This window comes from Grus americana, chromosome 16, assembly GCF_028858705.1.
Source record: "Grus americana isolate bGruAme1 chromosome 16, bGruAme1.mat, whole genome shotgun sequence".
Classification (NCBI taxonomy): Eukaryota; Metazoa; Chordata; class Aves; order Gruiformes; family Gruidae; genus Grus; species Grus americana.
This window is the reverse complement of record NC_072867.1, coordinates 9222011-9237836: the sequence shown is the minus strand read 5'-3', so window position 1 is coordinate 9237836 and position 15826 is coordinate 9222011. Positions and strand designations below refer to the sequence as shown.

Below are 15826 nucleotides of genomic sequence, written 5' to 3'. Positions count from 1 at the left end.
GACACAGATGTTCCCTTCTGCAGCAAGCTATAGACTCACGAGCTTTTGACAGAGGCATGCAAAAAATTTGGCACATTTTTAATCTTTGCAAATGATAGGTTGTTGTTTTTTGAAAAACAACACTTGATATATGCCCACACCACTTAGGTCAGTTATGAGCAGGGAGAACCAGATTACCAGTCCTGTTGTTCTGCTTTTCAGTACTTCCCACTCTGGCTAGGAGTCCCAAATGTTTAAAACAGTTGGGTTGAACTGAACCTCCAGCCCGCTGTGGTCAGACGTACCCTACCTGCCTTCCGAATCAGGATAACGGGAACAGCATTTAGTAGGCTGCAGAGAAGGAGTAACTCAAATCTCAGCTTTTGCTTTTTGGGCAGAAATACAATGGTTGGATATTTCAGAACGTGCCAAGACATCGCATTTGCCCTTTTCACACTACACAACCCGCTCAGAACCTTAATTTTATGCCCATAACTAAAAAATGCCCCATTGTCACGCACTCACTTACCTCCTCCTGTGCTGACATTTGGACTCTCTAGAAATGACTAGTTAATATTTGCATCAGCTTTGAGCTACTTAAGCTACACATATGTAAGGAGTTACAAGGCCTCTGCACCAGGAAACACAGGGCTAAGGGGTACGAGGCAGGACCTTGTGCTAGTCCCTCGTAGGTAATTCTGGCAGCAGTGCCGTGCAGCCCTCTGAAGTGCAGGTTTGCGACAAACCCGTGCGCGATGCGGTTGTAGAGAGCCTGAGAGTTTTTCTTAAGCAGACAGCTGTGCCGTGTTGGAACAGATGCAGCCACAAGTCACTGCGAGCCATTGTTCAGAAATCTCACCGCAGACACCAGCGCCTCTCTCAAAGGACCCTCAATGTTTAGGGGTGCAGCATGAAGCCAGTATGTGATTTCTTCAAACTGGACGCTATACACCAAATTGCTCTTGGGAAGCAGATGGCAGTCAAAAAGCAGAATTTCCATGCAGAAAAAGGGGAAAATAATTGGTTCGGCCAGATGGGAGTTTATTGTAAGGCCCAACCAAGTATATGCACAGGAAAGAGCAGTTATAATCCACTGAGTAATATAACTCTTGACTCTCTCCACTTGCACAACTCCTACAAATATAGCCCTGGAGCCTCTGCGTTATTCCAGTAGGAACATTGTCAGGGAATCAACACATTCTAAGGGAATCCTGCTACGAGAAGAATTTAATTAGCACCCTTTCTTTAATCACGCTTACTGCCAAAGGAGTCACCAGACTAGAGCTAGAGCAGAGGCACGCACAGAAGCAAGCTCTTCATTTTGCCAGGACAGGACAAGTTCTCGCAGCACTTTACATGAAAGCCAGGAGACCCTCCAGGCCGCTTCCCCCCTTCTACAGCACGCTCAAAACCTGCAGGAGGGTCTTGTAAAAAGCCACGAATGGCAGGTCATGGCAGCCTCTAGCTGGCCCACAAGAGCTCTCGAGCGATGGGTACCAGCCTCTGCCTGAATCACTAGAAACAGGCAGGGCTCAGTTTCTCCAGCTTCTCTGTCCTGCCTCCAAGAGAGAAATGCTTCTGGCGTGAGGCGGTGCTGGGAGCCCAGCGGGAATGTGGGGAGGATGCTGTGACACATGGCTGGTAAGAGAAGGTGGTTTAGCTTGTAAAGATGTAAGGCCTGCTGAAGAGAAGTAGAAACAAAGTGATGCAAGGTCCTAGCTAGGGATACTCTCAGCCCATTTGTGCTCATAGTTTTTGCTGAAGCCAAAAAAGGTGAAGTAATAAATTTTCTTCATCCACATTAATGCTGGTTACAAGGAGCTGCTGTTTGGAGCATCCTAGAGGACGCTGTCCCGCTTGCATCCCATGCACAATCCCAAAGACTGTTTATTTTTAATGTGTATTTATTTCAAAGAAGGGGAAGGAGGACATCCTGTCTTGATGCTTGTCGTTCCTCTGTGAGCACAATCTCAGATCCTCTGGCTTGGCACCTGTCCAAGGTAGTTTCTTTTATAACATACTCAAGAAATATCAAGTTCTCTTGGTGCGTACTCTGTCAGAGCGAAAGCCTCAGCAGAGGAAACTGGAGACACGCAGCGGAGCCGCTAAATTTCCAAGACATCCTCGGGGCCAAGCCGCACACTTAATAGAGATACCCAGTTGCACGCTTGCAAGGAAATGATGTGCAAAGATCATAACCCACTTTGCCCTCGTTAATGCCTTACGCACATCTCAGGTTCTGTGCGTTTCTCACATGTATTTCAAGTTTCAGGAAGACTTAAAAATGTCACTTCCACTTCTTTTTAGAAATGACAGAGAAGGAATAATCCACTGCATTTCAAACTGACTGAACATTTAAGAGGCGCTGCGTTTATTAGTCTTTTCTGGAACAGACGTGTATTATCTCCTTATCCAAGTTAAAAGGCTTTTTGGTCTTTGCTTGAAGACTGTGCTAGAAAGATTTAATCCCAGAGTAATGAGTGAAAGTGAGGGTAGAAGCTATTTATGCAGGCCTTAGGCCCTTAAAAAAATCACTCTGAAGTCAAAATTCTTGGTTACGATCCTGTGCTTTTGACCACAAGATTCTTTTATGTTTTCTTCCTTCCTGTAAAATAGCCTCACTGCATAAATGATCCTTCAGTGATATTTTTTTTTTTTTTTTCAGAGTAGGAAAGAGAGACCCTCTCCCCAGGTAGATTTTTTTGCTTCATTTAAAAAACAAAATCCACTGCAGCTGCCTGGTGGTAGAACAGGACTGCAGGCAGTATATGGCCGTTCTATAGTAGCCTTGTCTTGTCAGCTTACAGCTGATTCAACAGCAACCATAGAGGTATGCAATTAGTTTCTGGACAGAGACGGATGCAGTCTTAGAATCCAAGATTGTTCAGTCTGGATGACTAAATTTAGCCATCTGAGCTCACCACAGTATCAGTGGGGTGAAAATCCAGCAAGCTTTATTTAGGAACCCTCACCACTCCAAAATTAAAAACATCTTATGCCGCACACGTGCACACACATGTGTGTTTCTTTCAAAGAGTTGGCAACGCTTTGAGACTACCTCACCAGCTCCTTCGTGTTTGATTCTGCCCCAGGGACCTCTTTAAAACTCTGGCTCCACCAACATCTTTGCAGTTGCTCAAAACAGGCAGGGTGAGGTATGGTATCTCGGTTACTTCCCCCTTCTCCCCTCCAAACATAGGAGGTTCATTCTGAGTTAAAGATCACTCAGACTCATGAGGACATTTGAAAAGAAAAGGAGAAGGAAAAAGGGAAAGTGGTCATTCCACGGCCCCAGCTTAAGGGGGAAAAACAAAGTATAGGCAAGTCTTTACTCGCTGACGTGGCTGGAACTAGCTGTAAAGCTACCAGAAGTACAATTCTTGTGGTTCCCAGCGAAAGCCCCAAGTTCTCCTCTGACAGTGTTTCCAAGTTAGGGAAGTCTGAGCTTTTTGAATGCTTGTTAAATACGGTGTCTGAGGAATAGATATAAAACTCCAGTCTATTAGTTTAAGAAGTGACCACATTTACTTCACTAACTGACCGATTTAGAGATCAAAGCTGGTAGGACTCTTTTCCAAGTAGAGGACAATGTTAATTGGAGACTTTATAAAATTAGCGCTCTACTTAATTTTGCGTTTTCAGCTCATCTTTGCATGCAAGGTTTGCTTTCTTTCATTAGCATGAACTAGATACAGCAGCAGCACATCTAACCTATTTTTCCACCTGGCAGTACGAGAATTCCTGGAAGTGCCTTGGAATCACCATTTCCCCGTCTGCCAAACTGCCCTTGCTGTTTAAAGCATGAGACAACAGCGAAAGGAGACTCTCTTGTCCCGTATTAGGGCAACTTTTCAAGTATCTCTGGATGCTTAAAGGTAGCAGACCTGGCAGATGTAGATCAGGATGTGGGATTCACAGAATATAACAAAAATTGCTGAGACTTTGCTTAGTTATTAGGAGAGCATTGTCCCTGTCTCCTTTTTCCAGTCCTTAACTGTGATTTTTTTTTCAGATTGATCGCCAGAAGAGTGCTAAGGGCTCTCCTTCACCTTCCCAATAACCCTGTCCCAACTCAAACCCTGCATATACCTGCACACACACTTTGTATTCTCTTCTTGTTCCCTGAGCAAACTTACATAAACGAGCACTGAGCAAGGTTCAACTGTAGGACCCTGAAACTGGGCCAAGCATACATTTGCTTTTAATATATTTATTTGTTCAGAGCAGTTGCACTCATGTTTTTAAACAAGGATCTAATATTTCTTGAAGTGAGTGCAACCTGCTGGATTTAAGAAAAACCAAAACTGCATTTTTTTTAACAGATGCTCTGTTATTTCAGTAGTGGGTAGCAGCAGTTCCACCACATGAAAGTGGTTATGGATGTGACATTTCCACTCTGCAAATCCCGTTTTCAGGAAAGAACCCGACTCATCTTATATTCCTTCTTGGCACACGTCGGGCAGCTTTACAGGGCTCTTTTTTCACACCTACCACCAAGTTTTCTATTGTTTTTAATGGTATACAGGACATTTGAAGAGAACAAACGCACAGGTAGGAAGGGACTATGAAAGCCTGTTGCTGCAGGAGACGAGAAAAAGAAAAATATTGGTAGAAGAGGGAGGGAAGCAGGAATGCAGTGCAGCAATTAGAGCAAAGAATGCAAAGTCTGAACGAGATTTCAGGACTTAGAGGCCCAAATATGCCTCAGACTGCAGGCATGCTATTTTCTCTTATTCTTCCCACATGTGACTTTGCTGCAGCTGAGCCCTGAGCTCAAGCGTCGCTACAAGATTGCTTGGAAGGCGCCGCTTTAGTTCACTGGAGAACAGACAACCCTCTCCTTGCCTCTTGGGGACACAAAAAATCAGGGAGGATGGTTATGTTTGCACACCCTTAGACAAAGGCAAGTAGGCTCTGTGAGGATGGGAAGAGGCTGGCAGGGCTCAGGATATCCTCACCTGCTCTGGGTCTCTGAGGCCAGCTTCTCGCGCCTGCCTCTAGATGCAGCGTTTCCTACGGCAGCTTGCCAAACAGTTAGGCGGGCCATGGCCACAACAAATCTCTATGAATCAAAGCAGCTGCAGAAGAAGTGGCAGGAGAAGGTCAACGATCTCATTAGAGCCAGGAGGCCCAGGCTCCCCAGCCATGGCGAGGTCCCAGCTTCAGAGCCGCAGTGTATTTTGATACCTGGCCTCAAGCAGATTGCATAATTGCACCATGAGGTCACCATCCCTCCTGCTCGATCCTCTCCCAGAACAGGAGGTGGGGAAAAGGAAAATCAGAAAAAAACGAACACTGGCACTCCGACAACCACCAGGCACAGCAACGCACTCCAGTTTCTGTGGAGAACAACAGACCTCCTCATGTAACTCCAGAGATGCAATGCCTTTTTCTCTGTACAAAAACCCACTTGTTCCCAGAGACACAAACAGAGGCTGTTTTCCGAACAATCGCCCATGGAACAGTGCAGCTTTCCATAGCATGATCAGCAGTATATGCAGTCTGGGCATACATTGTAACTTGACATTTTGTACTCGCCATCAGAGCAACCAGAGGAAAGGCAGCCTAATGCTCTGCTGCTTTTGGGAGGTTCAGGTGAGAAGCAAAACCAGTTTATCCTTATGAGGCCAGAGATGCCAACCTACACTGTAGTTATGAGCAATGGGCAGAATTTTCTGCAGCAGCCACAGATTTTTTGAGTACCTGATGCAAGATTTCTATGTAAGGCCGTGAATGAAGATCACCCAGCTCTGGGGCTTTGCTGGCTCATTTGGCTTGTCTCCCTCTGCAGACAAAAGCCAGAGTTGTTTCCTGCAGAGGGGAATTCAGAGCAGAAGTTAGAAATGGTCTTAACAGCCCTCTGAAAGAATGTCCCCCTCTCAGCGAAGGTGGGACTTCAAGAGGCTTACTGGCTAACTCAGCCACCTCAAGGTTCATAGGTGAAATCTCAGGGTATTGAAAAGATGATAAAACCATTCTTGCTCTTCAGTTCTTTAATTGAGTTGGATTCACCAAGAAGTCTTGCAAGTTACAGCTATGTAAGTCTGGCTAAGCAGAGTTCTCTCTCCTTATCCAGTTCTTTCTTCGATCTACATTGTTAAGGCTAGAAATTCTTACAAGTAATAGGGGTTTTCTTCTGGGCTTGGCAGCAGCCTGGCAGTTTATGGGAACTTTTGGTACCTGACAGTTTCCCAGGCTGAAGTTACCACCAGAGGGGTAACCCTGGCATTCACCGATTACTCCGTAATTGTTGTATGCCAAGGTGTAGACGTGCTCATGAAGTGGGTAAAATATTGGTAGGAGTGTGAAATGCTGTGGAAGTGACCTAGGCCAAGGCATAGGACATTTCTAATTTTTTCTTTAATTTTCTTTAATTAATTTCTAATTTTTTCTTTAATTTCATTGATACTCTTACATCCAGGTGCTTTTGCTGGAAACTAAGTGCCCGGTCTTATTCTCAACTCTTCTTCGTCCTTCACTGCAGCCCTGCATCGCAATATTCATTTCCTTCCCATCTTGGTCTAAAAGGGACAAAAGCCAGATTGTTTTTCTATGAAATTATTTGAAAAATCTATTTAAAATATGCAAATCCAGTGCTTGGAAAGACCATTTGACCAGGCAGTGTTCCCTTAGGGACTATAACTGTTACATTCGTAAAGTAGAACTATTTTAAGCAGAAACCTGTCATTAGTATCTCATAAATTTATCGTGCTATGTTCATGCAACAAACGCAAGCGAGATGTCATTACTAGAGCAGGCTGAACATTGGGTTTCCCCTTTCATCCCAACGTTAGCTTTTCTGGCTAAGGAAGCGTACAGCCTAAGATAACATCCACCAGGGAGTGCTAGAATTCACATCGACGACCAGCTTTTTCTTCTGGACTTTTCAGACTAATCCGTGCTGGGGGGGAAGAGCGAACTCTTGTGACTGGACACTCAACAGACAAATAGAGATTCTCCAACAAAGATGCAAGATGCCATATCAGATAAGATCCTACATCTATACAAAGCTGCTATCCCTGTTCTAGGGGTGGGTTTTTTGCAGAAAATACCCTCATTCAAACATAAAAATGTAAAGCTTTAGAAAGAGAAACAAAGGCATCATTTAGAGTGCCTCCTCAGGCAAATAATCATGAACATGATGAGACCATCGTAAATAAAAGTAAGGCAGTGTAATGAAGAGTTCAAGATGCCATGGTCATTTGCTTCAGGGTTTTAATAGGTCCACGTAGGTCTTTTTTCTATTAGAGCAAGTTCTCATTAACAAAGTGTACACAACACACCATAGAAAAAAATTAACAGTAAACGATAGGGTTGGTGGGAACTGACAGGGGTGATGAGAGAGTTTCCAGAAGATCAATCTGGTTTTCATTTTCTATAAATTGAACAGACCAAAGCAGCTCAAATTAAAGAGCAGAAAACATGGTTAGATTGTTTGATCTGCTTGGTAACCAGATGAAATATATAACAAAACAAAAGCTATAGCACTGCAGTAAAAGTTTGCTTGTAGAGTTCAGTGTAAAAGTCCATTGAGCCAGTTATGTGTGTTCATAGGAATCTGTAAAACTAGTGTTCCCGAATTAACTTATGTATATAACCTCCCAAATATGTTGGGGAGATTTAAATAATGAAATCCATATGCAGCTTAGGTGCCCAAATATGCTTTGTTTTGTTTCGAAAGTACCAGAAACAGGAGAAGGGAGAACTGAAAGGTAATACCATGCAAAATTTTGCTGGCCACTTCCCAGCAAATAAATGTGGATCTTTAAAGGCAAATAAACCATACACATATATGTGTAAACTGGTCTTGCAAAAAAGAGAGCGGTTTGTGCTTGGATTTCCAGCTGCATGACCCTATTGTTTCATCCAGACACATCAGATGTTTCACATGTTGGCAGTCTATTGTGCAAACATATGGAGAAGGAAACATTCCACATGCGAAAGCCAAAACCTGCAAATATTCTGGATCGCCACTAGCATGCTGCAGGGTTGTTACTGGAACTCTTCGGGAACCAGGTCGTTGTTTCACTAAATGTCACTAGCAGGTGAGAGGGCTTATGCAGAAGACATGGATAGTGATCCTTCAAAAGCAAACAAACAAAAAACCTCTCCCTTTCATGCAATATTTTTAATTAGGTTTCTAAATGAGCCATTGCTACAGCTGAGGCTGGCCATTCAGAGGTCTGTTATGGTCTGAACGCACATCCTTAGTTTTGGATGGTATACAAACAGCAGCGCTTTTCCCCACCTCGTTGTTCCAGGATTCATCTCCCCTTGTGCACTCTGCAAAGGGAAATTTCCAAGGCTCCGCCTTTGCCAGGGTTTCAGAGAGCAGGATGCTTGTAAATTTTACTTTACTGCCTACACATAAGGAGAGACCATGAGTGCACAGCAGGGAGGGTGTGGGAGAAGGCAGAAAAAAGTATCACAGATACTGCAGCCAGAGGAAAAACTAAGCACTGAGTTTGTTGTTATAGGGTCCCTACCAGTGAGCCGTTTATTTTTCCAAAGAAATCTGTTTTGCAGACATCCTTTCTTCTTCCCTATTCGAGTTTCAGCCAGGAAACCTGGAATAAGTTACTGTTGATTTTAGAGGCAAATCAAAGTGTTCAGCCTGCTAAGCTTGCATTTAAAGTTAGTCTTGATGAGCAACTCCTCGGGGCCCTTGTATTCAAATAGCGAGGTCTCGGATTCACCTGAACTGCCCACCCATGCAGATCTATAATACAGGCAGGAAGATAAGGGGATGGGCAGCCTGGGCTTCAAGCCTCAGTTCTAACAGTAAAGGCTCCACATTTTAAGTCAAATCTAGGGGGAAAAAAAAAAAATCCCTTTAAGAAAAACTTAAACAGTCATTCAAAACAGTAGAATATTTACTAACCAAACTAGGAGAGGGCTGGATTTAGGTAGAACAAGTGGATTAGATCTCCCATTGCTAATCCCAATTTGAGTACGGCACAGAGCAGACACACCCTCCTTGGAAAGGCTGAGCAATCATCTTTCTGGGATTTGGATCAGGTTGGACTTTCAGAGGCGTTTCATCCCAGATCTCCTGTATTCAGGAAGCTGTCCTTATTGGCATCCTTGGCACCCAACCCTTGCTACAGTCCTCTACTCCGTAACAGAATAATGAAACGCAAACACTACAGAAACAGATCAGTAAGAGATCAGTGAACTTCCTTCTTCAGAGCTGATGGTAGTTCTGAATGGAGGCTTGTACCAGCCCATTTTGTTTAGGTGGTTTGATGTTGCAACCTGGCTGCTAATATAAAGAAATGAGAAGAATAAAATACTGGATGAAAATGAGATAGCACAGCAGGTTATGGCTTGCATGTGGCAAATTTGCTTTTGTTTTGCCACTTTGAACACCACCCACTCCTGCTTTATATTGAAGTGTAATGGTGCTGCCTGTACTCCCCCAGGACCAAGGATTTCACATAATTTAATAGTTTCTGTAATTAGATATTTGTGAAACACTGAAATCCTCTGATGAAAGGTGCTGTAAAAGTATTACCAACTCTTCTACCTTGAAAGGACTCCACCCAAACCCAAATACAGATGTTGTCCTCAGTGTTCATCGTTACTAATACAAGCCAGCAGTGCTTATGGCCTGATTTAAATCCTCCCAAAGTCCCAGATGACTTCTGTGAGCTCCAGTAGGGCCCAAGAATTCTAGAAAGGTAATTTAGGCAAATTAGCCTTTTCTCCTCTCAAAATTTGAACCTCCTTTTCATTGGCAACGACATGAGCAAGGATATTCAAAACGAACCATCAGGTCATTTGCTGCTGAGAGCTTGTTAGAGGAATGAATCATGATGTTCTTTGATTGAGTTTGAGACCTAAGGCTGCCAGGAAGGTTTTTCCCTACTGCTGTATAATTGCTCCACATCTTAATACAAGACCCTATAGTGCCCTGTCCCTACTCCACCTTCCTCCTGCCATGGGTTTATACAAGTAGAAGAGGATTATTTTTCTATTTAGTACTTCCCATACTCAAGGAAGTATCTAAACACCAAGTTGAATATTTATTATTTATTGACCTGCAATAACAGCGCATAGACTGACCTTGTAACAACAATAGTGTGTAATGGGAAGAGTTAATATACCAGACCTGGTCTAGCTACACTACTGCTGGGTACCCACTCTCTGGTACCAAACATGCCATGAGTTCTCTTTTTTTTAAGGAGAATGGGAGGCAGGAAGAAAGAGACTTGAACATTTTACCACCATTGCTGGTCCATCATGCAAAGAAGCAGATGGGGAGAATACTAATTGTTTGTTGGTTACGCCAGGAAAGTTTGTTTGCTGGGTCTTTTTAAACCAGTGCAACAGGATTGTTTGCCTCAACCTACTTAGATAGTAAAGAAACAAAAATTACTTCAGCATTTTCATCCCAAGGATGGTTGGCATCTCTAGTGGTACTGCATTCTTTTAGCTCCTTCTGCATAAAGGTTACCCACATCATTCCAGAAATCTTCTGCCACTGGCTTACTTCTCTTACCTTGGCTGTTGCTTCCATTGCTGGCCTTGGCAACTGAGAGAATTATGGTTCAGCTCTACAAAGAGAGAGTCCCATGTGCTGTGCAGGACTTGAGGCCAGCCTCATCCATCTTCTCAGCTTTCAGCTTCTTCAGTGCTTCAGTAATTAGAATTATCAGGACTAAAACACTGTGGACATTACTGCTGCTTAGCGTGAAGCTAACAAGAGAGCGCCAGATTTACAACGTTCTGGCCAGACAGAGAATTAAAAAAAAGTTACAAATCATTGCCCGGTTCCAAGGATACATACTCCAGGATCTTATTTTGCCAGAGACTCTACGTGAACTTTAGCCTCTAGGAGAAATCCGCCTGCATTTTTCTAATTGAAATACCAGTCAGACCAGTGGCGGGATGCAAACTAACATGCATGAAAAATAAAGGTTCAATGACCCAAATCAATTATGTTTTAAGGGCACTGCTCTGGGCTCAGTAGGAAATATTTTAAACAGGAAAAGAACTAAATAGGATCATTCATTGAACTGACCTGGAAATGAGACAGAAATTTGGTAAATAAGAAGTTCAATGCAAGCCAGTTTTATGTACCAAGCGTAGTGGATTAGGAAGAAGAAAAAAAAAAAGCCCAGATATTCCTTAGACTCAAATAATGTTCCAGACTTCTGGGTACTAAAGTGAACAGTGCAATAAAACAAAGCAATTCTCATGCATTCCTTGAGCACAGGCTGTGTAACACAGTTTACTTTCAGACGTTTAAAAAAAGCAGTTTATAGAAATCCTGAAACCGTATCTTTATTAAATAGGACAACCTGCAGGTCTTCTGTACAAAACAAAACCAATAATTTAAAGCAAAAACAACTTCTGAAGCTCAGAACCAGCTACTGTGGCTAGATTTTTATTTTTAAGCACATATGCACAAGCTAGGGAGAAACAGTTCTACTGCTTCAGGATATATGAATATAGCTGCTCCCCAAAGTGGCCAAACATCCACGCTCTCCACACAGTAAATATCTGTCAAGGTACATTGTAAACACAATAGGAAGCAGCTACGGCAATCAATAAAGATATAAAGAAAATAGGAAAGACCTATCCTTTTCTACCCCTAGAGTACTTTCACAAACTGCAAAGAGATTGATAGATATCAAGCTCATTGCCAGCAAAACTTTCAGATTCTTTGAAGGTGCCTTATTTGTCTTGATTGGCTTTGTTTCTTGAGACAGAAAGTCTGGCGTACATACACAGTGCTTTGCAGTGACCTATAAAGCAAGAGCTACCTGGACCTAAAAATCCCATTAAAGTGTTACTAAAATGACCCCCACACCTGGCAGCATCTGGGATTGGAACCAGATGTGCACTACATCTGGTAAAGAACAAGGCTGCTGCTAGCAGACACTGAGCCGTTTGAGGAACATACTTTTCCAGTCCAGCATTTGTCTGGAGAGGGTTGATAAAAGTTATATATTTTGCTTCCACTCTTCTTCAGGCAGAGGTTGACCAGTAACAGACCTATTGTGTGACAATTTAAAACATTTGAGACTTTCCCTATCCTCCCCCCCCCGCAATCAGAAGTGCATATTTTGCTGCTCCAGTTGCATAATTTACTGATTCAGCTGCATGCTTGGTTGATCTGGCAGGAGACTAGTACAGCAGTTGAGATTCTGGATACATTGCCAATTGTGCAGCGTGCTTTGTTGATCAGGGCCGTAGAATTTAATAGCTGAAATTTCATACACTTTACTAATCAGGCCACATTCTTTGCTAATTGAGGTGCATATTTTAGTAGTTGTTTTTTTTTTTTTTTAATCCTTCACTGATCTTGGGAAGGATCCTGCTCCCTCTGAAACCAGCAGGAATTTTGCCATAGTCCTCACTGGGAGCAGGACTAAGACTTTCACTAGAGGGTCTAGGATTGCTAAGATCTCTTAAAAGGAACAAGAAAGGCTTGATTTTTTCTTTAAACCAGCAAGTGAACAGCAGAATACCAGATGAAGGATGGCACTGGCATAAAGACCTCCTCCATATAAACAGATAATATTTTATGGACATACAGAGACATAATTTTGACTATGTTATTCTTTCATCAGGCTTACATTCTTCCTTCAGGATAAACAAGGCACTTATCTGCACATCTTGTTCCATCTGATACAGACATGCAGGAGGAAACATCATACACCTTATCTTCAAATTTTCTTTCATTTGATCTAACTCCTATTTTTATATTGCTGGAGCACTCAGTGAAGGATTGCAGAGAGCTCTCTACTTTGCCACAAAACATGTTTCAAACATTCATGCTACCCCACAGCATCCCAAAGTTCCTCAACTCTGACTGGCAGAGACCACCTTCCTGGATGAAAAGAACAATTCGGTTTCCTACACCTCATTGCAGATTTGCCCTTTCCACGGGAGTTTCTGTTATGTTTTTATATTGTTACCTCTAAACCAGAAGACAATTAGTTTTTCATAAATCTTTCAATACCTTTTTTTTCAAGTGCTAAATTGAACTACATTTGAACCACCAACTTAGAGTGGGATGTGTATTTTTTTACTAGCATAGCAACACTATCAGAATGTAGCAAAAAAAAAGATAAAAATAATGAAGCCTACGCAGCATAGTGCAGTCCTTGATGAGTGAAGAGCAAGTGCAACTTACTCGAAAAAATAACAAAAACAGGGAGCAAGAGATGTACACATGCGCCTGTTTGCACACACGGATTTCACTCTGTCACATTTAGGAAGATAAGCTATGGAAAGTGCCTAAGTTTCATTCCGCAAAATAAATTGTCCTGCATGTTAAGAGACTACAGACAACATGTGATCAAAAGAATAATTGACATGGCAAGAAGTCAAGTCTGGGAAAGCATGCAGGAGGCTGCTGCTTCTTCATTAAGGAGGCAGTTTCTTTTCTATAGTGCTGGTGGTCAATACTTAACTAGTTCAGATACTGCTTGATGGGAAATCAAACAGTCCTGATTTCAGAGTTGGAGAACAACAGAAGTTGGCTAGGAAACATAGAAAAAAGAAAAATTCAGCAAAAATAATACAGCTTGCCGATGCATTCAGTGTCCCACTGTTGCCACTCGCACCCAAAGGCAGACCACACAGCTAATTCTTGGTCCACCTCATGACTGTACAGGCAAAGTTAGAACAAAACTAGCAGAGGAAGGATGTAATAACTTAGGGCAGCAAGCAAGTTATGTAGTTTAATAAGAGAAGTATGCAGCTGGATGAGAGAGTTGTTCATCTCTTGTAACAAACCCAACAGGAAAGGGTAAGCTAGCCGGTTATGCAATGCAATTCTGAGTTAAAAGAGAAACAAAAGACAAAACCCCACAACCGTACAATTTGGTAGATTTAAGTGCGCACCTTTGTAAAGTTAATACTTAGTACTCCAGTGCCAGAAACATGGCTTAATTAAGAAGTTCTCACTGTAGCTATCTTCACTAGGATACCAGAGTGAGATAAAACATCATCATTTCAACCACAAAGTCATTGCTGTGTTCATATGTGCTGTGGCAGTGAGTTGGTGTATAAGGCAGAATTACAATGCTGTTTTCCACCAGGGAAAGCAACACCCCACATTTTTTCTTTATATGTATATACATATATATATACACACGCGCGCGCATAACAAAAGACATCAATGTAAGGAATATTATTTTCTTGTAGTGTAGTGGCTCATGTTTTATAGATCTGAGAATCTCTACCAGAAGTGTCAGATCTTGCTCCTATCAGGGTCCACAGGAAAAGTCCCACTTGCTTCAGCGGGACCAGGACTGCTCACCCCTCCCAAAGCACAGAGCGACCGTTTGCTCTGCAGCTGCTCCTAGTTGTGGGGTACTCTGTGCTTCCTCGTCTGCCTTTCCATTACCGCTCTGGTTCCCCCAGTGCTCACCCAGTGGCTCCCAGCCTATGCCAACATCCCTGTCCTGAGAGGTGTAGCCGGTATTTGCACTGTTTACCTGCTTCTCTGTACCACAGACGGAGGTGCACAAGACCGGGGAGCATGGGGACAGTAATACAGCACAAGCTGGTTGGTTTGGGGTCCTTATGCCAGGCTACCCCTTGTTAGGGAAACCTTTGGGCAAGTGCTCTGATTTCTGCTGCAAATGTTGTTCTATCGGTTTCCACGGGGCTTGCAGAGGATTTCGGGTCTGGCTGTATCGAAGCAGAGAGGGTGATCTAAAGAGGCTCCCGCAGCATCGTGTCTGCAGCTGCCGGTGCCTTTTGGACTCCGGGGCGAGTCACCAGCCAGCCCAAACCCCGCCGCCCGAGTGGGCAGGGGCTGAGGGGAGCCCGCGCTCCCGGGCAAAGGGGCAGCGCGGCCGCCCCCGCCCCGCAGCCCCGCTGCATCCCTCCTCCCGGGAGCCGCGGCGCATCCTTCGTCCCGGGGGCACCACTGCATTCCTTTTCCCGGGACTCCCGGCAGCTCTGCTGCATCCCTCGTCCCGGGACTCCCGGTACCTCCCCTCGTCCCGGCGGATCTCCCTCCCCGATGCACGCCGAGCCCCGAGGCACCCCCTCCCCGTCCGGTTTGCCGCTGTCCGCGCCGCGCTGGGAGCCCGCTGCCGCCCTGCCCGCCGCCGGGCGCCCGGTGCCGCCGGGGGCGGGCAGGGGCCGCCCGGTGCCGCAGGGGGGTTACCTTGCCTCCCGCCCCGCCGAGGCAGAGCGCCGCGGCCGCCGCCAGGACGAGCCCCGCGCCGGGGAAGCTCCGGACCATGGCGCGGGGCGCTGCGCCGTGCCGAGCCGTGCTGCGCCGAGCCGAGCGGAGCTTTGCACTGTCGAGCCGAGCCGTGCCGTGCCGAGCCGTGCCCCGAGCGGGCGCCGCTGACAGCGACCCCCCGAGCCCGGCCTCCCCGCCCCTCGCCCCCTCCCCCGGCCGCTCCCGGCCCCTGCCCTCCCCCGGGGGGTCACCTGCGGCGCGGAGCTCGGCGGGGAGCGGCCGAGGCGCCGCGGGAGCGGAGGGGGTCGGGCGGCCGCGGGGCAACCCGGGCTGGAGGGGAGGGGAGGGGAGCGGAGGTGCCTGGTCCGAGCCCTCCGCCGCAAGCAGGGTCGGAGCGGGGTGTCCAGGGCTGGATCCTCTCCGGGCTGGGGAACCGCGGGGGATGGAGGCAGCCCAGCCCCTCCGAGCAGCCTGCCTGAGCGGGCTCCTGCGGAAAAAGTTTCTCCTGCTGTGCGGGGGGCAGATGGAGGGGCTGGTGTCCTGGCACTAGCGAGGGCAGCTGCCCTGGGCAGCGTACCCGGCCGTGCTCCGGTCTCCTGCCAGACCCTGGAGCCCAGTCAGGGGAGTGAATTATCAGAGGAATGTGAAATAGGAAAAGCGCTCGGGTCTTTCCAAGGAGGAAAAAAAATCATC

General features: G+C 45.2%; 1 protein-coding gene across 2 annotated transcripts in view; it reads right to left on the bottom strand.

Annotated features, from left to right (window-relative positions):
* The window catches only part of LOC129213991 (uncharacterized), a 34000-nt gene extending 18698 nt beyond the window's left edge, over positions 1-15302 (bottom strand). For both annotated transcript variants that reach the window (XM_054844958.1, XM_054844960.1), the window contains exon 1: positions 15113-15302. In XM_054844958.1, coding sequence (XP_054700933.1) covers positions 15113-15190 — 78 coding nt within the window. In that variant the 5' untranslated portion in view covers positions 15191-15302. The remainder of the gene's footprint in view (positions 1-15112) is intronic.
* Positions 15303-15826: the final 524 nt, after the last annotated feature.